The 23,676-nt window shown below is 46.7% G+C and overlaps 1 protein-coding gene across 1 annotated transcript in view; it reads right to left on the bottom strand.

Annotated features, from left to right (window-relative positions):
* Positions 1-6,110, bottom strand: part of CACNG2 (calcium voltage-gated channel auxiliary subunit gamma 2) — a 118,465-nt gene extending 112,355 nt beyond the window's left edge. Inside the window, exon 1 of the mRNA XM_021091537.1 lies at positions 5,211-6,110. Within this exon, the coding sequence (XP_020947196.1) occupies positions 5,211-5,421 (211 nt within the window). The 5' untranslated portion in view covers positions 5,422-6,110. The remainder of the gene's footprint in view (positions 1-5,210) is intronic.

Genomic DNA, 23,676 nt, shown 5'->3' with positions numbered 1-23,676 from the left:
ACTTGCCCCCAAATCACCTGGCTCGTAAGGTTGCTGTGCTCGAAAAGAACTCAGGTCTGGGTGGCTGCAAAATTCTTTCAATTGCACCACACAGCGCAAAACTGCCTCTGCAAACTTGCATGACTTTAGGGGACATAAACTTTTCTATTTTCTGAAAAATGCTTGCAAACATAAAACCCATGGATAATTTACACCGAAGACACTTCCAAAATGCTAGGGCGAAACCAAAGAGGCACATGGCGGGCCTGGCCTGAAGTTCAGTGTCGCACTCCCTTGGCCTTGTGGGGGTGAGGGGATTATGGCAGGGCTGTCACCCTGCGAGGTGCAGGTAGCTGGAGAGAGTGGCGTGTAAGGGAGTCCGGTGGGTCAGCACTCAGGTGTCACGACATGCTTGGGCTGGGCGCTCAGCGAGGACACTCGGTGGAACGCAGGTGGAATAGAACCCAGTACGGCAGAGAATATGAACACAAGGCCACAGGAGGCCAGGGTCTGGAAACAACAAGCCGGGATTCAAGTTTTGGCTCTGCCACCCTCTGCCCATGTGGCCTCAGTGTGAGGCGTTGCACCTGGCACCTCATTCTGCTCACCTGTAAAGGGAGGGTCAGGAGGGCAGTAGGCATCCGCTGGGACCTGAGGGCTGGTTTCTCAGTAAGAAACCTTGTTTGTCTTACAGGAGATATATGGGGCCTGGCTCTAGGGAAAACTGCAGATCAGCACCGAAGGCCTTGGTTCTCCAAGTCCTGGGAACCAGGAAGTTTGGTAAAGAATTCTGGGGAAGATTTCTGGGAGGCTGCATAGGGGTGGTCCATGATGCCTACTCTCTGCCCGAAGCATCTGTTCTGGTGAGTATTAGGCTCAAACTAGACTTTGGCTTACTTTAAAAGCTGAAGAAGGAAGAAAATCAATGGGTTGGGTTTTTTTTCTTCCCTGTAGAGACTGAGTGTACTGATAATTTTTCTTTAGCCAACTGGGAGCTGTGCAACCCAGCGACAGATTCCTTTGGAATGCTCTTCTTTTCCAATGACAGATTCATAAGTCATTGTTATTCTTTTAAAGAAGTTCCGGGAAGAACAAACAGATCATCTGGATTTCCTCACTCCCTTCTCCTCTCTCTCTCGATAATGTGCCCTTGTGATCTTTGAATTAATTTCAATAATTTTAAGAATTTCTGAATCAATCCATTGAGGAATATGTTTCATACACCTACTGTGTGTAAAGTACCCAAAGAAAGTCAGATCCTCTTAGGAATTATGGAGCAATGTGTACACAGGGGCCCACTAGTAACTTCTAAACTCAGTTCATCCACCACTTAAAGGCAAGGGTGCCCAGGAAAGGCAGTTGGCATTCTTAACACAAAAGATTTATATTTTCCTTCTGCAGAACGAGAGAGCCATGGCTGCGCCCTGTGTGGAGCACTGGCCACCTTGAAAGCCAAGCAAAGGCTATGCAATTATGAACTTGGAAAAGGTAGTTCAGGAAAACCAAGATACTTCTTACCCAAAAAAGATAGGGGTGGAGAATGAATGGCAAAGCCACTGTGAGTTAGCAGCCTGGGAGTGGGGAAGAGTGCAGAAACCAGGAAGGAAAAGGAGCTCAGAAATTCAGCAGAGGGCATTGAACAGCCTGGACACAGAGAAAGATTTCTGCTCTGCCTCATAGCAAGGAAAGGGGTGAGAGAGGGAGAGAGGAAGGCGGGCACCCCGTTGTATTGCTGCTGGCTCCTCCTCTGCAGGGCTGGGAATCCTCTGGGGGAGAGGGAGCCCAGACGGAGGAGAGGAAGGTTCAGGAGAGAATAAACACAAAGAGTGAATTTCTTGCTGCCCCTGGAGACAGTGATTCCTTTTGGTGACAATAGAGGTTAATATCCTGAGCAGCAAGTTACCACGTGGCCCAGTGACAGCATGCTTGGAACAAGCTGTTTTAGTGTCCTGTTGTAGATTTTATTGACTCCTTCCCTGAAAGCGCCAATGCATCTCTGCATTTGGAGGCTCTTAAAGCAGGTTTCCTGAAAAGTTTATGAACTTCTCCTATCATTCTCCACCTACCTGGGTCCCTGTGCAGACCCCCCCCCCCAATCCCACTAAGGACACTAGTCTGCCAGGTGTTTCAAGTTCACATACAGAGACACTACTGCTATTTGTTCTGCAGAGGGAGAAAATAAAGGCTGTGGTTTCTTGATTCCTCTCCTCTGCCCACGGTATCTACCGCATAACAGGTGCTCCCATCTCCTTCTCATTCCTCAGCAGATGAATTCATTTCAAAAGCAGCCGTAGAGGCAAGGCAATGTTTTCTGATTCTTACTTTTCATCAAGAAGTAAATGAAAAAAAATCATCTCAGGAGACAAAAAGCCCTAATGCAAACCAGAGCGTCAGAGAGATCAGAAGACAGGGTTGTTTTTCATCTGGAGTCATCAGCAGCACGGGGTGAGAAGGAGAAGATTGAAAATCTGTTCACAACTTTTGGGATATGTACGGAAACACAGTAACCAAGTGGCAGGGGAATCTTTTTTGAAAGTCCTTTTTTTTTTTTTTTTTTTTTCCAGAAAAAGCATAGGTGGGGGGAACATGACAACTTGATTTCTGCAAAGGCCAACCCTATTTTGAATGCAAGCAGACAAACACCCCACAAGAACCATCTATGACAACGTTCGAAAATAAATGCACTTACAATCTTTGGAAATTTGTGCAGTCTTTGAAAATATGTGGCTTAAAACCTTCAAACCACTTCCTAAGTGGCCAAGGCCCAACTCCCCGGGGTGGAGGGGATTGGTTTCCTGGCCTGCAAAACCCCCTATGAACAGGAGCTTTGAAAATTAAAGGCCAGGTTGGACCGGGGCCTTAAGTACCCACCCTTCCTGTCCGGGCCTTGGCTAGAAGTGGAAAACGAATCCTGAAGGGAGCCTAGCCCTGCATCCCCTCAGTGCCTGGAGGCCCCAAGCCTGGGGAGAGGAGCCGAACCCGCGGCTCCTGTGCCCATCACACAATCCCTGGGAATTGTTGCAATTCTAACCCTTTTAGGGATGATTCAGAGAGTGAGGTGGGGATGCAGCTTGGAGAGAAAGTCGAAGGGGGTGAGCAGCAAATGTGGGGAGATGGACACCAAACAGATGGAATTTTAATAAAAATACTTAAGCCTTTTAACGCCCAAGGGATCCAAAGCCACCTCTAGTCCTCTTCCCTTCCAGGAATTATAAAATGTTTCAAAGATCATGGTATTAAGAATCTGCAAATAAAACCCTGATAAGAAAGTAGATTTAGCCCAACTCACCAGTTTCTGGGAATGTTTTTTCCTAAAATCATGTCCTGTCTTTAATCTCTTTGCTACATACCTATGTCCGTTTAACTAAAATCCAAGGAAAGCAAATTGCTACTGTGATCATTTCCCTCAAGCAACCCTCATTCACTTTGCTTTTCTTCTCTTTTGGAATAAAAGTCTGCCATAAATGTTTAATTCAATGGAAGTCTTTCCACTGTTAATGACTAACCGCATGAAAGGCTCTTCATTTTTTAAAAGAGGGGTGTGTTTAAAACAGTGCCTATTAATTTCCCAATATTGATTCTCTGGCTAGGGAAGAGCATATAGTATTCAGCATTGAGCTCCTCTGCAGACCATGTTCAAGGCAGCGGTTTGGATTGAGAAAGGGCACCAAATGCAGTATGCGTCAAATAGACCATCGCTCAATGAAGTCACTTAGCTATTCAAAACATGTTCAGCCATCACTCAACCGTTTGCACCAAGAATGTTGAGAGAGGGGCAAAGGAATTGTTGCTCCTTCCCAGACATAACCGTTTCCCAAAGAGCAGCTTTTGCTCAGTTTGGGCTAGACCCTGGGGCCACATCAGTTCTTCCTCTCCTGGTCTGTTTCCCTCTTTTCTCCCCCCTCCCATCTCCTGGCTTCAACTCCCTGCATCACCATCCCATGTTGAGCTTAACAAACAATCCTGCAGTCCCCGCTTCCCGACGCTGCCTCAAACGGCCTCCGTATTGGTTCATAGCAGAAGCAAAGCACACAAGCTTTTCCTTCCACCCAGAAAGAAACATGTATCTCTGTGTGCATGTCTTTCTAGGGGTGGCTGTAGCTTGTACACACAGATATAGACAGACACTCAAATGTAGCCCCTCATATTAAAGTCTGTTACTAAATGCAGGTTGTATGACCTGCAGGAGTTTTTTTCCCCCCTGAGCTTATTAATGTGTCTCAGAAGCACATGCTTTCATCCGTACCTTGATCTCCTAACCTTTACACCGTGGGGACCACTTTACCCACAGCACATGCAAAAGCACGCATGTCCCAATGACCCTGCAAGATCAAGGCAAAGAGCTGATTTCCCCACCCCGCTGCTCCCCCCGTCCCCCCTCAACCTCTCCATGCCCTCACCTCCTTCCCAGCCTCCCTGCACAATGTCTGATTCTCAAGCTGGCTGCAATGCTGACTCTACTCGCTTCTGGATAACAGACATGTCACTCTGCGTGGAAGTGAATTGGTTCTCAGCCTAACCTGCAAGCGAATTGCTGTTTATTAGAACTTGAGCTTGTATCCTGTGAGAGACGTATGTATTTTTAGACTTTGTAAACGTTAAAACACACATACACACACGCAGCCAGTCACCTCGAACGATATGTGTAGCTCATAGACATTACGAAATGCTCTTGAACTCAGCTTGAGATCCTGGAATAATTAGGATTTACCAAATAAGGGTTCTTAGAAACAACAGATTCTTTTTTCAAAAAAAAAAAAAAAAAAGATTAGCAGGTGATGATGTGTCTGAGACTTTTGGGGAATGGGGGGGGAGAGGAAGGGAGAGGAAGAGCATTTTGGAATTCTTCATTACGAAAAGAGGAGCAGTGTTGAGAGAGGCAATTATTTTTAACCCCCCCTCCATAGATGGCAATGCTACACCAAAAGGCAAATCCTAATGATTCCAAAGCAGCTGGAGCACATTTGACTTTTAAAGACAATCTCACCATATCATGATTATTCCAGTGAAGAGGTTTGGGGAAGGGAGGTGGTGGAGGCTTGAGAGTTGAGTATGGCTTTTGCTTATTGATTTTCTTTCCTCTGAAACTAACCCAACCAACCTTGTTCTGTGGTGGAAGGAGTAAAGTAAGAAAATGGTGGAATGTAAAGGGGACTTATTTGGAGGAGGGTGGGGAGGGGGAGTGAGAAGGGGAGGGGGTGGAGAGGGGGAGGAGATGGGAAATCAAATACCTTCTAGGCAGCAGGTTCTCCATAATCCAGAATGGGTCATAACTTCCTCGTTCTTTTTGCTGGTTTCATTCTCACTGACACTTTTGGTCTTGCAAACCCCTCTGGAGTAGAGCCAATAGTCGGTTCCCACAGCTATGGTCATCAGACTGAAGGCAGCGAAAGCACCAACGGTGGTTAAAAGCATTTGAACACCTCGATCAAACAGCCCCATAATTCTTCATTATATAAACACCCAACCGACTTCTGGTTCTCGGGAGAGTGTGTGTGAGGGTGCAAGTACTAAAGCAAAAAATAAAAATAATTCCACTACTAATATAATGGATATATGTGTGAATAAGAGGATATGGAGAGATATAAAAAAAGGGAGGTAAGAAAGCTCACGGAAAAGAGTGTAAATTATAAAGATCACACGGGAAGAGAGGCTTGCCTTTTGAGATCAGAAACTGTTCCAGTTGCAGTGATTTAAAAAAAAAAAAAAAAGGAAAAAATAAAAAGACACCCCCCACCCCCCCAAGTGAGATGCCTTAATCTCTTTTCCTAAAATTCTGGTCTCCAGTTTCCATATGTGATAGCTAATTTGGAGATGGCTTCCACAGTGAACCAGGGAACAGCCGCATTCTCAACACCATCTCTCATGGTCGGGACCTAGACAGTTAGAGATTGTAAAAGCCGAGATGCAACCTTCCGTCTTGGCTCTCGGCTCTGCGGCCTGCGCCATGAAAATCCTTGCTTTGCCAGTTCTCTTCCTTGGGGGGTCTCGAGCGCTTTCGTTTCAGAGCAGACTTCCCAGTATTCTGTAAGCCCTTGATCTCAGCTGAACAGGTGCAAGGGTCTCGCCTTCCATGGTTTTGCCCCGGCAGCGGCAGCGGCAGCGGCAGCAGCAGGGCGGGCAGGCGCGGCGGCAGCGGCGGCGGCGGCGGCGGCGGCGGCGGCGGCAGGACGAGCAGCGGCGGCGGTTATTGTTGGTGGCGGTGGTAGTGTTGGCGAAGTGGGGGAGGGAGGGGGTTTCTCCCGGAGAATCGAGGCGGGTTTCCCTCCCCCTATCTGCAAAGCTCCTGGAAACAAGGGAGCCGGCGTCTTGCTGCAGGATGGGCCGCCCGCCTGCCCACCCCCCCCAACTCCCTGCCGGCTCGGCCCCCGGCGGAGGCGCTCCCACCTACTGCATTACCGGGTGGTGCTGAACTGGACAGCTCCCTGCGCGGCCAGCTTCGCGCGCTCCCCGGCTCCCAGGGCGGCCCGCCAGGAGGGGGGCGCGGGCCAGAGTCCTCCCTCCCCTGCGGGGCAGCAAGGCCGGGGCAGAGCGGGGGCTGCCTTTCCTCTTTTCACCCCTCTCCCCAATCCTAAAATGAGCGCTCTCCTGGGCTCCCGGAGCTTAGAGGAAGGCGTAGCTAGAGAGAGCTCCGCTCCCTCTCCCTCTCACACTCTCCCCTGCCCTCCCCCCTCCGTGTTTCTTCCAGCTCAGCCTCCTTCTCATTCCATCTCTACGTGCCCAGAGCTTCAAATACAACCCTCCCATCGCAATCCGACGGGCACAAAACTTCAACCAGCCGTTTCCTTGCCTGGGAGCCCTGAAAATATAACCTGGATGGGTAATTACAAGCACGGTCTCTCTGTGTTTTTTAAATCATCATTTTCACTTTGCTGTTTGGGGGATTTGTTTTATTTTGTGGGCACATCAGCTGTGTCTCCTTTGGGTCGTTCCTCTCTCATCTCTGTCTCTTTCTGGCTAACAGGGGGTGTGCGATGCACTGTGTGTATGTGTGTCTGTAGTTTTCCGTGAAATTTCGAATCTTGCTCCTATAAGCAGACATTTTGGAAAGATTATTCATGGAAAAGGATGCAAAAGGCTGACTGGCGGCTGGGGCTTGGGCAGTGATTTTCATCTCAAGGAAAAATATGTTTGCAGGGGAAGTGGGTGAAATGTGACTCCTTCTAAGTTTCTCATGTCATCCGTAAACTGGACTGGAAGAGATAAAAATCTCCCTGCTGTGAATACAGAAACACATCATAACCCTCCCCTTTTCCTCAGCGGAATCGTTACCCTGGGTTAGTTACAGTATCACCTCTTGTTTCTGTATGTGCAGCATTTCCTTAATGTGACTCCTGGACAAAGAAGCCCATCAGATTCCTGCTGTTACTGGTTATATTTCTCTCTGATCAGTTTCATAGTTAGATGAGGGAGAGCACATGAGACATGAAGTAGGTGTACTGTTTTCAATTTTTTGGGGGGCAGGGGAGAAAGGGGCCTAGAGAGAGGTGGGAGTCTGGTGGGTTACTTGGGGGTTAGAGATGTTCCAATTTCATAGCTGGGCTTTCTATGCTTTCTTCTCTCTTCTTCCACTTTTGTCTGGTGATCATTGGCTTGACAATTTCTCAGTAATCTGGTGATTATCAAAGAGTATATAAAAAGATGACTGAATCCAAAACAGACTTTCTTTGGTATTACCTCCCACTTTCCCCTTAGCCCAGAGTTGGTCTGCAGATACGGCCAGCACTTTTTTTTTTTTCTTTTTCATGTAGAAAAACTACCTGTTTCTCCACTCTGTATAAAACGGCCTTCTCTCACCCTCTCTTCCCTTCTCAGAAGGGAAGGACTCCTATGAGGAGCAATGGCTTGTCCCTACCTTGGAGAGGGTCCTGGTGTCCAGAGAACAGAACCAAGATTTCAGGAACCTCTGCCAAGGTTCCTTTAGGGTAGAGCAAGAGCTGAATCTGTGGACTGCGGATTTCTCCAGTTTGGTTTCTAGTCCTCTGAGGATGGGGTTGGAAATTGCTATGGGAGAGGCATTAATATAATGATCTCACTCAGCAGGGACCCCGGTAAATTCAGCCACTGGTTCAGGTGAATAATTTTCTTGGCTCCTGTCCTTAAGGAAAAAGTGAGGGGCAAGCAGAAAAGCCTCAAATAGGCTAAGCCTTTTGGGGGAAGTGGAGAGAGGTTTGGGTATAGCCACGTGTGCCTAAGAAGGTTGCTCTCCCTTATACCCATAACCTCGGTTGCCTATGACCTGTCCGAGAAGTCCCTTCAGACTAGAGATAGAACCCTCCTTTTTCTTCTCTCTCTCTTTTTTTAATTTTCAAAGATTTTATTTTATTGGAGAATAGTTGACTTACAAAGTTGTGTTAGTTTCAGGTGTACAGCAAAGTAATAAATCAGTTATATATATATATATATATATATATATATATATATATATATATATATATATATACATATAGTGATTACTTTTCAGATTCTTTTCTCATATAGGTTATACCACAGTATATGAGAGGATTTCTTTGTACCATACGGAAGGTCCTTCTTAAGAACCTTCCTTCTTATCTCCCCATCCCTTTCAGACCAACCCCCAAATCTTTTGCTGCCACGGAGTCAGTAACAGAGGCTCAGAATCTTCTGCCTGGCCACAGAAGCAGCTAACATCTCAGCCACTGACAGTGGCTGCAGCTTTAGGAGCATCTGATTAATCTTCTAGCCAGATAATCATTGAGAAAAGGGAAGGGGGTGAAGGGGGACATAACAGCTTTAGGCTGATGGTGTGGAGAGAACAGACACTTCTAGAGACAGAACAGCCTTGGGGGCACATCTTGCCTCTGCTGCTTGGTAACTGCACAGTTCAAACAAGTTGGCTTCCTCAGTTTCACCTTATGTAAAATGAGCACCCAGGGACTGCCTCCCCCTTTATGAAGCTGTTCCTAGTTACTCCCTGCTTTTCACGGCTGCCACCTTGCTCAGATGCTGTCCTCCATTTGTAGCACTTTATTTTGTGCATGTGTCAGCTCTCTCACTGACTTGTGAGGTTTTTGAGGTCAATAGCCATGTCTTGTTCACCATTACATCTTTGGGACCTGGTACAGGGCTTGATACATAATAGATGCTTGATAAATGAAGCTTACGTGATTATAGCGAGTTTTAAATGGTGTACCTACCTGGCACATAGTAGGCACTCAATACGTGTGGCTCGCTTCTCCTTTCTCCTCCCCCTGTTTACATCCAGACCGGTCCCCAGCCTCTTCTTCCATCTAACTCATGTACCACACTCCTTCCCTCTTCCCAGCCTTGCTCTATTCCTGAGGTCCCTTCCGCAGACCAGGCAAGGCTACCTGGGAAGAGCTGGCTTGGTGCAAACCCCATTAGATGCTTTGGATCCACCAGGCACGCATACTTAGCAGCTGCTGAATGGATGCTCTTAGGGGAGCAGCTTTGTGTGCCTGTGGTTGGTGACTCGGTAAGGGCTTAGAGGAAATTAGCTGAAATGCCACAGGCCTATTTTGAGCTCCTTCTTTGATGGAGTGGAAATAACATGGGATTTGGGTGCAGCAGACCTGGCCTGGAAGCACAAGACTGCCATTTCCTCATTGTGTGACCTTGGGCAGTCACTTAACCTCTCTGGAAATCTCTCTTCACCTATCAGAGAGGACCACTGGCAGGGGCCTTACAGTGTGGTTGTCAGGGTTACATGTTATAGCAATGACAAGAGCTAATATGCCAGGCATGATCTAAGCTAAGTCTCAGAACAGTCCTATGAGGAAGGAATCATTTCACAGTTGAGGAACCTGAGTCACTTAATGGTCTAAGTGTCTGGCCTAAGGTTGTGAGTGACAGTTAGTGGCAGACCTGAGAGTCTAGTCCAGCAACCCAACAAAGACCCTATGACTTAACCACTGTGCTTTGACCCAAGATAGGAGCTTTCTGCATAAGGATATGACACCAAGGCTGTTTGCTTCTCGTCCATTTAAGGGAGTAACTTCTAGGGGCCAGATGTTTTCACACAGATTCTCACACTTACCATTCCACCAACCCTGCAAATGCATTTTACTAACCTATCCTAGGGGTGAAGAAACAGAGGTTCAGAGAGGTCATAAATCAAGTCCCAAGGTCATATATCAAGTTAAGTGGACCAGCAGAGATTTGAACATTTTGCACAGCTTCAAGTCCTCCTAGATCCAAGTCCCATGTTTTATTCATTTGTTTATCTACTTGTTCAACAAATCAAGCACCTACTATGTGTCAGTTACACATAATAGATTTTCCCGGGGCTGTTGAGTATGATAGATGTGTTCCTTTCCTCCAAGGACCTGAAGTCAAGCAGAAGGAGCAGACAGGTGAGGAATAGCCACGTTGGGGTGAGGAGAGTGCTAGCTGATGGATGCTCCATATGGAGCAGGGAGACTAAACCCAGTCTAGGGGTGAGGGACATCCCCCCGGAGGACGGGCCATTTAAATTGAGATTAACTCAGAGTTCCCATTGTGCTCAGTGGGTTAAGACCCTGATTAGTATCCGTGAGGATTCGGGCTCGATCCCAGGCCTCGCTCAGTGGGTTAAGGATCCAGCGTTACTGCACGCTGTGGTGTAGGTCGCAGATGTGGCTTGGATATGGTGTTGCCGTGGCTGTGGCCTAGGCTAGTAGCTGCAGCTCTGATTCGACCCCTAGCCTGGAAACTTCCATGTGCCATGGGTGTGGCCTGAAAAAGAAAAAACAAAACAAAACAAATCAACTGAGATTAACTCAGAGTCAGCTAGGCTCAGATGGGGGTGAGGGTTGAAGGGAGCTGAGAAGAGGAGGGGCATTCCAGGCTGTGGGACCAGCATGTGCGAAGGTGCTGAAGTGTGAGCACATGGGAAAAGAGGATGGGCCTGCTTTAGGGGAAGTACGGCTGATCTAAAGTCAATGCTGGGAAATGTTGTAGGCTAAGAGCCTGGAGACCTGGAAGGGAGGCTGAAGCATAAGAAGCTACCTGGAGGATGCTGGTGGAACAGAGAGTGTGAGTACCACACCTGGAGACAGGTAGACAGTAAGGCAGCTGTGGCTGTGCTCCAAGCAAGAGACAATGGTGGCCAGGACCAGCATATGGCAATGAGGACGGAAAGAAGTAGAGGGGTTTGGGGGTATTGGGGAGAAAAGTGATGAATATTGGTGTTCCTAACTGTCGCTCTGAGGAAGAAGCCGGTTGGAGCTTGTGGGGGCTCCAGGGAGAGAAGGACACTGAGAATTCTGCTTTGGTCGTGTGCACAGTTTGGCTCCATGCTATTTACTCTTCACTCTGTGCTCCTGTTCTATCCAAGCATGTTAATCAATGAATTAGAAATGGAAATCATTCATTCAATTATGTTCCATCCCCACTAGAATGCAGCCTCATGAAGGCAGGGATTGTGGACTGCTGCCTTCTTGCTGTATTTCCAACACTTAGAACAGTGCCTGGCGAGGGCGCTCTATACAAATAAACCACCTTATTGATATAAAAATCCAAATGCATGCATGTTCTGTGCCAGGCAGTGTGCTGAGGTGCTAGGGAGGCACATGAGATGAAAATGCCAAAATCAGGGAGATTGTCAAGCAGAACACTAATTCCAAAGCAGTGTGACCCAGACCTGGGGAAGATCTGGGGGTGGGGGGGTTGTCTGGCAGACCCTTCTGTGTGCTCCCACAGCTGCCATGCTCCTCCTCCTGTGGCACTTTTCTCTCTGGGTTAGGCATTTCCATTTAATGGCTGGCACATAGTGGGTCCACAGAACTTATTTGAGGAATGAATGAACTAAATGAAGACATGTGCTTCGGAAGTGCAGAGCAAGAAGCATTGATGTCTGTCTCAGCTTCCCATAAGGTTTTGTCCAAGACAAGTTCGCCCTCAAAGACCAGGAGAAAAAGGTCACAGTAGGTCAAGGAAGAGAGGAGGGCATTGCAAGCGGAGGCACCACACATGCAAAGGCAGAGACCTGGAGCAGGATGAGGAATCTCAAGGAGGTTGGTGTGACCGATGGGGACAGGCAGGGAGGCTGGGGTTGAATCCGGGGAGACTACTGTGCAGGGGTGATGAGGCATCCATTAGCCTCATTGTCCAAACCTAGGCAGAGGCAATGAAATGAGATAATAACAGGCTGTGGTGTGAGATGGACCTGGGTTTGAATCTCAGCTCTGCTGCTCACTCTTTGTATGACCTTGGGTGGGAATTTAACCCCTCGGAGCTTCCCTGTCTGTAAACGGGGTGATGGGTGTCCTCCTTTGCTCCCACTGGAAGTCCTTTGTACTTGCAGCCCCCCTCTGTTGGAATGTTGTCCTCCCTGAAGGCTGGACCCCTAGCTCATGATTCAGGTTGTCACTGAATATCACCCCCAGAGAGGCATGGCTGGTCACACAATTTAAAACGTCACTCTCTATGACATTGACCTGTTTTGTTTTCATCGCAGTGCCTGTTGCAACCTGACAGTCTCTTGTTTATTATCTGACATCGCTCCCCACCCACCCACCTCCCCCAGGACATCAGAGCACACATGTCTTGTTCATTCCAGTATCCCCAATGCCTGGAAACTGCCTGGAATATTGTGGGTGCTCAGCAAATGGCCTTTGAGTGAACACTACCACGTAGCACCCCTCACCTCACCTATGCATTTAGTTTCTTATAAGTGCACATGGTTGTGGGAATTAAACAAGATACAAGCATTTTGAAAAATAATAGGAGCAGATCTCTTAAGGCCCCTGGCACTTGACAAATAGAGTTGGGGTTGGGGTGCCACTGGGAAACGTGAAGGTGGCCCCGAGATGCAATGGGAGGACCGGGAACAGCACCAGTACCAGGGATGAGGCAGTACCAGACTGGTACCGGGCGACCAGCACTGGTCTGGATTCCCCATGGTGCTCCTCTTGGGCAGGCTCGGCTCTCTAGACCGCACATGCAACCCACTGTGGATCACCAGAAGCTTCCAGCTTGCATAGCTGTTCAGCCCCATGCTGGAGCAACCGCTGCAGAGAGGCCCAGATGGGACTGTCAGGCTCCAGGGTTGGGAGGAAAGGAGATGCTAGAAGACATGCCTGGTTTTACTTCTTGCAGAGCTGAGTGCAGCCAAGGAAGCCTCAGGGAGCCCTGACTGTCTGCTGCTGGATTGGCTGGGAGAGTGGGGCAGGGCTCGTGGTTTGTTTTGAGCCTGATGAGAACCGGAAGCTGAAAATCCACGTGTAGAGGTGTTTATGGCAAGAATTCCCACAGAGAAGTAGCTTTCCCACGGGGACTTCCACCCCCCAGCCTGAGCTCTGAATCAATCCTGTGCTTCCTTCCCCACCCCCCACCTCCAGGGCTGGTGTAGGATTTTACCAGGAACTGAGCTATGGCAAAGAAAATGAGGATAGAAAATTGATAATAGGGAGTTCCCGTTGTGGCGCAGTGGTTAACGAATCCGACTAGGAACCATGAGGTTGTGGGTTCAGTCCCTGCCCTTGCTCAGTGGGTTAACGATCCGGCGTTAACGAACCGGCGTTGCTGTGAGCTGTGACACGGCTCGGATCCCGCGTTGCTGTGGCTCTGGCGTAGGCCGGTGGCTGCAGCTCCGATTAGACCCCCTAGCCTGGGAACCTCCATATGCCGCGGGAGCGGCCCAAGAAATAGCAAAAAGACAAAAAAAAAAAAAAAAAGAAAAAAGAAAAAAAAAAGAAAATTGATAATAAAGTAACAGAGTAAAACAAAACAAAATAAAAAGGACACGTGAAGGTGCAGAGGCCAAGCAAGAAACAGAGTGTTAAAGGGCAGAAGTACAGGGAGAAAAGGTGATTTCCAGAGGCTTTTAGGGGAGAAGGAATCCATCGGTGGATGGAGAAAGTGAGATGAAGGCAGTGCACTTGGGCAAGTAAGTTTGGGAAAGGACAGAGCATGGGTCTTGAGTGTCCTATGTGACCAGGCTCGGCCACCTGAGAGCCTCTCCTATTTCATGTTCTCTCTTCCTAGTTTCCTCTCCTCCATCCTAACCAGACTCCTATTCCAGATCCTATGGCCCCACGCCTACCCCCGGGCCTTTGCCTCACAGTTCTTCTGTCTGGGATGCTCCCCAGCAGCTGGTCCAATCCTTTATTCCTGAAGCAGTCTGCTCATCTGACCGTCTGATGTAAAAGCCTCCTTGCCCCTCTTCCATCATCCTTACCTGTTTTATTTCTCTCCTTTACCCTTTGTAGCACCACTCACCTCACATGTTTATTTATGTTCTTATTTATAGTGTAAGAGGAGGGGTTTGTTGTGTTGATATTATATTCCCTGCCTTTCATGTCGGGTTTGGCGTGTAATAGGTGCTCACAAAATATGTGTGAACTGCATTGTAAAACCCCAGGGTCAGTAGGGAGCAACATGGAAGCTCAAGCAGGCAAGAGGAGAAAGGAAATGGGGACCAATTTGTTGGGATTCCTGGGAGAGCTGGCTTGGTACCCTCTACAGGGATGCTGACTGCATCTTCAGGAGAAGATGCTGGGGGTTTCTGAGAAGAATAGGGGACAGTTCAGAGGTTCCTGGGCAATGTGGAACCCAGGGAAGTGACAAGTAGGAAGAAAAAGAGAGGGCACTCCTCTCCGTGTGGATTTCAAGTGGATGGAGAAGGTGCTTGGGTAGCAGGGCTGGATCACGGGGGGAACTGGGGACCCCAGAGATCAGGTCCCAGTTCTGATGCTTCCTAGTGACCGAAGATTCCCAGGTCTCAGCCGGCCTGTCTGGAAAGTGGGGCAGCACACTTGCCTCAAGGTGCTCTTTTGATAATGAAATAAAATAAAAAATACTTGCAATGCCTCCTCCGTAGGAAGCCCTAAATAAATATTAGCCACATGTTGGGAAAGGACAGAGCATGGGTCTTGACTGTCCTACTGAGAGTTATGTGCTTTGAATAAGATGCAAAATGAAAAAGCTGTGGGCCCTGCTAAAATGCCATCAGTGGAGAGGAGAGAGGCTTGCAAATGGAGCTCAAGAGAACATGGATTGGGGTAGAGGGAGGCGCACAAGGCCTCTGGGTATTCAGCAAGGGCTTCGGGGAGTTGGTGACAACTGAGCTGGGTTTTGAAGGAAGAGTGGAAGACAAGGAGCAGAGAAGGCCAGGAAGGCTTTTCTAGGCAGAGGGAACAGGAGATGCAAAGATAGGGGATGTGAACATTTATTCGACAAAAGTTTGTTGAGCACCTATTATATGTCAAGGCACATCAGCAAAGCAGACTGGTGAGGTCTCTGCCACCAGAATCACACATGCCCGGGAGGCAGACAATAAGTCATTGATCACACATTAATTGATCATTTAATTGGAATCACAGTGCACTTCTGGGAGCTACAGGTAATTCTGTTTTGCCAAAGTGCCCTGAGGAACTGGCCGAAATCCGGCTGGAAAGGGAGGTGGACCAGGTCAGGGAGGATCCTGCACCAAGCCCAGGAGCACTGTGTGCCAAACTCTGTGGAATGGAAACAAAGATGAACAGAACCAAGTCTGTTACTGGCAGGAACCAAGACTGAATGTAGACGGATAGAGGTAGGTGCATGATGTGACAGGAACACATCATGGAAAGGGACAGGCAGGGACACCTTCCTGGAGGAGATGACCTTTGCCTCTTCCTCCAACTGAGTAGCAGTCCCAAAGCTCACCAACCTGGCTTTCAGGAGCCAGCCTCCCCTAGCCTTCAGGCTTAAAGGGACATTTGTCACACCTAAAGGTAGCAAAGTTTTCTGAGTCTGGCAGAGTTCCTTCTCTATGCCTGGGATGCAAATGTGGAAGGTGTTGGCATCATATGGAGGTATAGACCCAAAGACCAGCATATGGGAGGACCAAGAGGCTGGCCATGGGGCCAAGGCCTGTAGCAAGCCCCACTCTCCCAAGCTATGTGAGCTCAGGACAGGTGACTGACTTCTCTTCGCCTTCTGCTTGCTCATCTGTAAAATGGGTGTCTTGGTGGCTTCATAGGGCTGTTGAAGTCATGAGGATTGAGTTGGAAGGGGGTGTCTCTCCTCTAGTAAGTTTTCATTACAAGTGATTTGATACTATGTTCTGCCACATGCACCACCAATGCCATAAATCTGGCTGACCCAGCTCCTTACAGAAATGGTCAAAACATCCAAAGGGGCTCCGTGGTGGGTGGCGAGGGTAGCCAGGTTCTGAGTGCTTTGTGTCCTGCTCTGACCAGGCCTGCTGGGGGTGGATGACGACACTGTCTACTGACCCCTGATGGTGGCTGCAGGGTGGCAAGTTCCTCTTCCTCTAAAAAAAGCTCCCTCTTCAACAACCCAGGGAGGTTGAGTCTCTCCGTCGGTGGCAGTTGGAGTTTCTTGCTCATGCGTGGGCAGTCGGTGACCTGCGCCCAGTAACTCATTGTGAATAGCAGGTCAACCCACCCCAAAGGCCTGCTTGGAATTCATCGTCTTCCGGGTAGACATGGGGTTTCTGCAGGCCGGGGTGGAGCTCCACCCCCAGACCTAGACCAGGTCAGGCTTGGTGCCCTAACTGGCCCCCTCGACCTCCCCCCTCGGTCCTCACCCCCTGCACCTCCAATGCTGTTTCGTGTCTTTCCTGATAAGCCCCGAGTTCTAGGAGCCTGGGTCCTTGCCCCTGGTCTCCTCCTAGTGTCCTTTGCATCTTGCCCAGAGTTCGGTACAGAACAGACGCTCAAATACATTGTTCATCGACCAGTTGGGTGGGGTGAGCGGAAGGAGAGGGAAGAGGAGAAAAAGTGGTAATAGCAGCAGATCTTCTTTCATAATAGGACTCCTGTTGCCCACCCAGTTCCCTCCACATTTGCGGAGCGTGGCCTGTGTGCCAGGTACACTTCACATTGTAATCCTCCCAGACGGCCTTCAAGGGAAGTTGTGTCATGGCTCTCCTTTCACAGATGGGGAACTCAAGCCACAGAGAGGTTAAGCACTTTGCCCAAGGATACACAGCTCATCCGGGATACGGTCGGCTCCAGCCCTGAGGCGCTCACACTTTACATACAGCCCCATATTTGCCGATTGCCTAGTGTGTGTCAGGCCCTTTCTCCTTTAAAACTGCAGAAGCCTTGGGGAAACTGAGGCTTAGGGAGGTGAATGTGCCAAGCCAAACTGCTAGCTCTGCCTGTCTGCCCAGCCTTGACAGTAGGTAATCGGGACCCCAGAGTAGGGAGAGGGTCTGCGGGTCAACTGCCTCTTGCCCTCCGCTGCCCTCAGTGATAAGTAGGTATCTACTGCACTCTTGTCTTCTTTCTGTTCCCACGGGAGGCTTCTGGGCTCGCATCTAGGCCTGCCCCTTCTGCTAATGGGATTATATTTAGCTATGCAAGCCAAGCTGAATGCGTCGTGGAAGTAATATGGGGTCTGGAGTGAGAAGACTAGAATAGAGTCCCAGAGACCCTGGGGAAAGTGCTTCCCCCGGGAGCCTCAATTTCTTCATCTGGGAAATGGGAAAACCAATAAAGATGCCGTCAGTTTCGTATGGGTCAGTTTCTCTTGAGCTCTTAGGACTGTGTGCTACACAGAGAGGCTCAGGAAAGGAGTGAGATGATGGAATCTTCCAGCTGGGAACTGTAATGGCATCTACACAGTTGGTACCTGGCCTCGTGTCCTCCAGGCTCACCCATTGTTTAGCCCTCCCCCACTCCTCTGTCCCTCTCTCCCCATCTCCACATACACCCTGTTCCAGCCACACTGCCCTTCTTTCTGTGGACGAGCCATGCTCCTTCGTGCTATCCATTCTCCCACGTTTTCCTTTGTCTGTCCACATAGACCCACCTGGAGGTCATCTGCAAAAGGGCATGATTGGGGTAATCTGGTGCATGGCAGCTCTCTTCCCGTCCCTTTTTTCTCTTTTGCTTGTCTCCCTTCTCCCTACATAGATCCCTCTCCCATCTACTTCATCCCCGTGTTAACAACCTGTGTTTTTCTACACGTTCACAAAATATACATGCCAATACCACTTGCCCATAAACACACACCTGCAACTACCCATATCCACATTCACAGGTCGGGGTTGGTCAGTGTTTCACCAAGTGGGACCCTGTAAGGCACCCCTTCCATATCTTACTTTATCAGTCAAACAGCACTCGTGGGATTCTCTCCACATCAGCCACAATAGCTCTAATTCATCTTTTTAATGGCAGCATAATATTTCATAGTGAGGAATTACTGTCATTTCTTCATCCAGCCTTCTACTGACAGACATTCACTTTATTTCTCATTCCTCTCCCCCTCCCGCTGTTAAACAGTGCTGCAATAAACATCCTTGTACAGACCTCCTTTCAAATAGAGTTTTTATTTCAACAGAATAGATCCCTGGGTGTGGGATTGCTCAGTCAAAGGTTATATGTATTTTTAAATTTCAGTCAGTGTTTCCATATTGCTTTCCAGAAATGCTGTAACAGGAGTTCCTGTTGTGGCACAGCAGAAACGAATCCTACTAGTATACATGAGGATGTGGGTTCCATCCCTGGCCTTGCTCAGTGGGTCAGGGATCTGGTGTTGCCATGAGTTGTGGTATAGGTCACAGATGTGGCTTGGATCTTGCGTTGCTGTGGCTGTGGCATAGGTCAGCAGCTGTAGCTCCAATTCCACCCCTAGTCTGGGAACCTCCATATGCTGTGGATACAGCCCTAAAAAGCAAAGAAAAAAAAAAGCCGTAATAAGTCACATTTTCTCCAATAATTCATGAATCTAGTATTTCCCCACACCTACTTCAGCAATAGGTGTTAGTATTATTTTTAATTTTTGCCAGTCTAATGGGGATAAAATGAAATCTTATAGATACTTTAATTTCAAGTTCCTGTACAACTTGTGGGCTTGTTGCTTTCCTTGCATTTTTTGCCATTTGGATTTGCACTCTGTCCTGCCCAGTCTTATCCTTGGCCTGATTCCAATCCTCCTTGTTCAGTTCTTATTAGTTTGTAAGAATTCTTTGCATTTTACAGATATTAACCTTTTCTTTGACATCCATGTTGCAAATAAATTCATAATCAAATTTCTTTTTACAATGACTTTATGACTGATATCATAAGTGTCTTTCTTTTAAAATATGACTGACTTGGTTTTTACACCCAAGACTAACCTTGTCATCTTTGCATTTTCTTCTAAGATATTTATTATTAGTGTTTTTTGCTGTTCACTCTTTAATCCATCTGGGACCTCTTTATGTGTACGATATAAAATCAGGTTCACACTTTCTTACAAAAGCTAGCTGATTGTGCAAGTGTTATTAATTAAACCATGACTTCTTTTCTAACTGCTTTGAAATACCGTCTCCGTCACATATTGGATCCTCATGGCTGTGTTGATCTAGTTCTGATCTCTTTGTTCTGTTCCACTGATCCATGTATTGCTTCCTCATCAGCAGCATTTGGATCGATTTTAGAGGCCTTAATATGTTCTGATAAGCCAAGTTCTTCTCTAATATTCTTCTGTTTCATAGGATCTGATTCCTGCTGTGTCTTCATTCTTCTGCATGAACTTTAAAGTTATTTTACACAGTGGTGTCTTAGTTATCACTGGAGCTCAGCAAATTAATTGGAGTCAAGCATTCAACTGGGAAGCTGAAGGTGTGTGTGTGTGTGTGTGTGTGTGTGTGTGTGTGTGTGTGTGTGTGTTTGCTTTTTAGGGCTGCACTCATGGTATGTGGAAGTTCCCAGGCTAGGGGTCGAATCAGAGCTACAGCTGCCAGCCTACACTACAACCACAGCAACTCAGGATCCGAGCCATGTCTGCGACCTACCGCACAGCTCACAGCAACACTGGATCCTTAACCCACCGAGTGAGGCCAGGGATCAAACCCACATCCTCATGGTTCCTAGTTGGGTTTGTTAACCACTGAGCCACGAAGGGAACTCCGTGGGGATACTCGTTGAATGCTGTTGCTCTCCTTTCCTTCCTTAATGTGTCCTACCCTCCACCTCTGAGACTAGAAGAGGTATTGAATAGTAATATTCAGGCCAAAAGTAGTTAATAGGAAAATGTGTACAAAGTAGACAAATCTAATTAAATAGAGAAATGTTCAGAGATGGTGAGACACTTGGAAGGTTGTCATATTTGAGACTCTTTAAGCAAAGCGATCACTCATATAAGCCATTCGTGTATTCAACACTTATTTTGAGTACTTATTGTTTATTAGACCTTATTCTAGTTCTGGGATATAGTGGTGGCCAAGGTCAAGACAAAAGTTTTGGTTTTTAAGGTGTGACAGTGATATCATGTTCATTATTTTTTGGTGTAATCATGATATTGTGGTAAGGCTTAAAATAAACTGTCCCTGTCTTTTGGAGGTAACACCGAAATATTTGCTGATAACAGTTATATAAAGTCTAGAATTTGTTTCTAAATAAGCTGAGGGTGGGAGAAATGGATGGAAATGCAGATGAAACAAGATTGGCCGTGGATTGATCATTGTAGAGGCTCATGATGATTTAATAGGGATTTATTATACGGTTCTTTCTGCTTTTATCTATATTTGAAACATTCCATTATAGTTTTTAAAATACATTAAGAGCTTATTATGTTCCAGACATTGTTCTAATTGCTTTATATCTATTAACTTTCAACCCCCCAAAATAGCCCAATCTTGCATATGCACCCCAATGTTCACTGCAGCAGTATTTACAATAACCAAGACGTGGGAGCAACCTAAATGTCCATCAACAGAGGGTTGGATAAAGAAGATGTGGTACATATACGCAATTGAATAGTCCTCAGTCATAAAATAAGCTTGAAATAATGTCATTTGCAGCAACATGGATGGACCTGGAAATTATCATACTAAGTGAAGTAAGTAAGACAGAGAAAGGTAAATATCATATGAGATCACTAACGTGGAATCTAAAAAAAAGGTACTTATATTATAGAAGTAGAGATAGAACTTACAAAACAGAAACAAACTCAAAGATTTTGAAACCAAACTTAGGTTCACCAAAGGGGAAACACTGGGGGCAGGGATAAATTAGGGGGTTGGGATTGATATGTACACACTACTATATATAAAATAGACTGATGGCGTTACGTCGTGGCTCAGCAGAAATGAATCTGACTAGTATCCATGAGGACACAGGTTCGATCCCTGGCCTTGCTCTGCGGGTTAAGGGTCCAGTGTTGCAGTGAGCTGTGGTGTAGTTTGCAGATGTGGCTCGGATCCAGCTTTGCTGTGGATATGGCGTTAGCTGGCAGCTACAGCTCCAATTTGACACCTAGCCTGGGAACCTCCATGTGCCATGGGTGCAGTCCTAAAAAGACAAAATAAAAAATAGACTGGAAACAGGACTTACTTGTATAGCACAGGGAAATTTACTCACTACTGTGTAATAACCTATATGGGAAAAAAATCAGAAAAGGAATGGATATATGTTTTGCTGTATTCCTGAAGTTAACACAACTTTATAAGTCAACTATATTCTAACAAAGTTTTTAAAATAGCCCTATCTTAGATCAGCAGCTCAGGCTGCTATAACAAAATATCATGTACTAGATGGCTTTAAACCACAGACATTTATATCTCACAACTCAGTAGACTGGGAAGTTCAAGATCAAGGTGCTGGCAGATTGGGTTCCTGATGAGACCCCTCTTTCTGTCTTGTGGATGGCTACCTTCTCACTTAAGTCATCACAGTGGAGAAAGAGAGAGAGGGAGAGAGAAGGGGAGGGAGAGGGAGAGGGGCAGGGAGAGGGAAAGCACTAGCTCTGATCTCTTCCGATAAGGGCAGTAATTCCATCATGAGAGCCCCTTCTAAATCCCCACCTCCAAGTAACTATCACCTTGGGGGTTAGGGCTTCAACACACGAACTTGAGGGGACCACAATTCAAACAATATTAAGCCCCATGAGATGGATGTTATCATCTCAGATGAGAAAAACATGGCCCCACAAGATTCAGTAGCTTGTCCAGGATCATAGCTAGTAAGTGGCAGAGCTGTTTGGCCCCTTGGTCCTGCTGCTAAACACGATGTCTTAATTTTACATTTTCTACATCTACTATTGGTTCCAATAAACCTATAAGTGGAGAGCTATGTGTAATATATATATCTATCTTTTATGTGTTTTATATGAAGATATAAAGTAGGATTGTGGAGAGAGAAAAAGACTGTTAGTGGGAGAAGGTAAGACTGAGGATGCAGGGGGTGGGTCCTCTGTCAGTGATGATGAAGATGGGGAGGCCGCAAGGAGTTACGGGATGGATGTTCGGGCAAAGGTACTGGCAAATGCAAAGATTCTGAGATTGAAATTGGAAAGTTGGTGGGGCTGGAGCCCAGCTGATGAGATGAGGGCTGTATAAGCGAAGCGGTAGACCAGATCTTACTGTAGTAAAACAGGTGCAACAAAGGAACTAAGATATCTCAGTAAGATCAAAAAGATTTATTGGCTTTATTAGCTCAATGATCATTTAAATACATTTTCCTACATTTTGCAGTGCTGAATTCATCTCTAACAGAGGAATAATTTAATTCCAAAGCCAAATTAACCGCTCTTTGCCTTCTCACACAGTCACCCACTTTTGATTTTTTTTTTTTTTGCATAACTTGATTCAATTTTTTCTGCTCTTGCCACATTTTCTCCAGCTCCTACACACTTCTTTGGATGGTTATAACATTATTATCTTATTATTAGTCACTAACCAGGGATAATTCACTTTTCCAATTGATCTATGCTGCTTATAAAATGCCAAATCAGCTGTGAGCACCAGAAGCAAGTAGTTGGTGACTTCGGACAGCCAGGGTAGACAAAACTGTGTGTTTCCTGGGGACTAGGCATTATGACCTGTGATACATTGAATGTACCTATGGTCCAATGGTCCAAACGTCAGAGCAACATCCACAAGGCAGATTCTCAAGGGCATAGGTAGTGGTAACTGCATGCATCAAACTCATGTTGTGTGTGCTTCATATTTTGTATTGTCCCTGCTAGTTTGTAAGTATCTGACAGTGTCAAGTTCAACAGACTCCGTGGATAAAATATGCCCAGGAACAAGCGTTCCCTTGAAAAATGGCTGATGATACACGCATTTTGTAGTGTAGCCTTCACACGCTGCAAGAAAAGGGGAGAGGGAAGTGGAGCCCTCCGTTGGGGGCTCTGTTAGAATTTTTCGTGGTGTTGGAGGAGAGGAAAACATGTTGGAGGAACTTTGGGGGGATGAGGGAGGCAGGAATGGAGTGGGGAATGGAAAGGTGAATTTTAAGAAATATTGCTGTAGATTATAAATGCCTTTATAGTGTTTGAGAAGCACAATCAAGGCTCTTGAGTTATCTGGAGTTTGGGGGTTGTTGGATTGATTCTTTGACAATTACATCTCTTTGTGGTGTGGACCACATGGATCACAGCTTCAACAAGGCTACAGGGCTCAAAGGAGTGGATGCTAGGGGAAGCTGCTCTGAAAGGATGGCAGATTGGCCGAAGAGTTGATGAAAGTTCATGCCAAACTATAAGTTTAGACATTAGAATTTGTCTTTTTTTATTATTTTTTTATTATTATTTTTTATTTTCTTTAGAATTTGTCTTTTGGTTTTAGGCATTAGGTTAAAAAGCCGGACAAAAGAAACAGCTCTAGACAGAGAATAAAGAGGCCTACCTATTTGTCCTTGCTTCTCGAGAGGGTCCCTTTCTTCATTTAATAGATGATTGAGCGAGAAGTTCTGTCTGCCGGGTCTAAGCTAGATGCTGAGCATATAAAGATAAATTGTTCATCTAGGTGGGTAATTTTGAGGTGTGTGTTGAAAGGTAGATAGGAGCTTAAAGACA

The sequence above is a fragment of the Sus scrofa genome, chromosome 5 (assembly GCF_000003025.6).
Source record: "Sus scrofa isolate TJ Tabasco breed Duroc chromosome 5, Sscrofa11.1, whole genome shotgun sequence".
NCBI lineage: Eukaryota > Metazoa > Chordata > Mammalia > Artiodactyla > Suidae > Sus > Sus scrofa.
The sequence above is the reverse complement of the archived record's forward strand: the minus strand, read 5'-3'. Positions and strand labels throughout refer to the sequence as shown.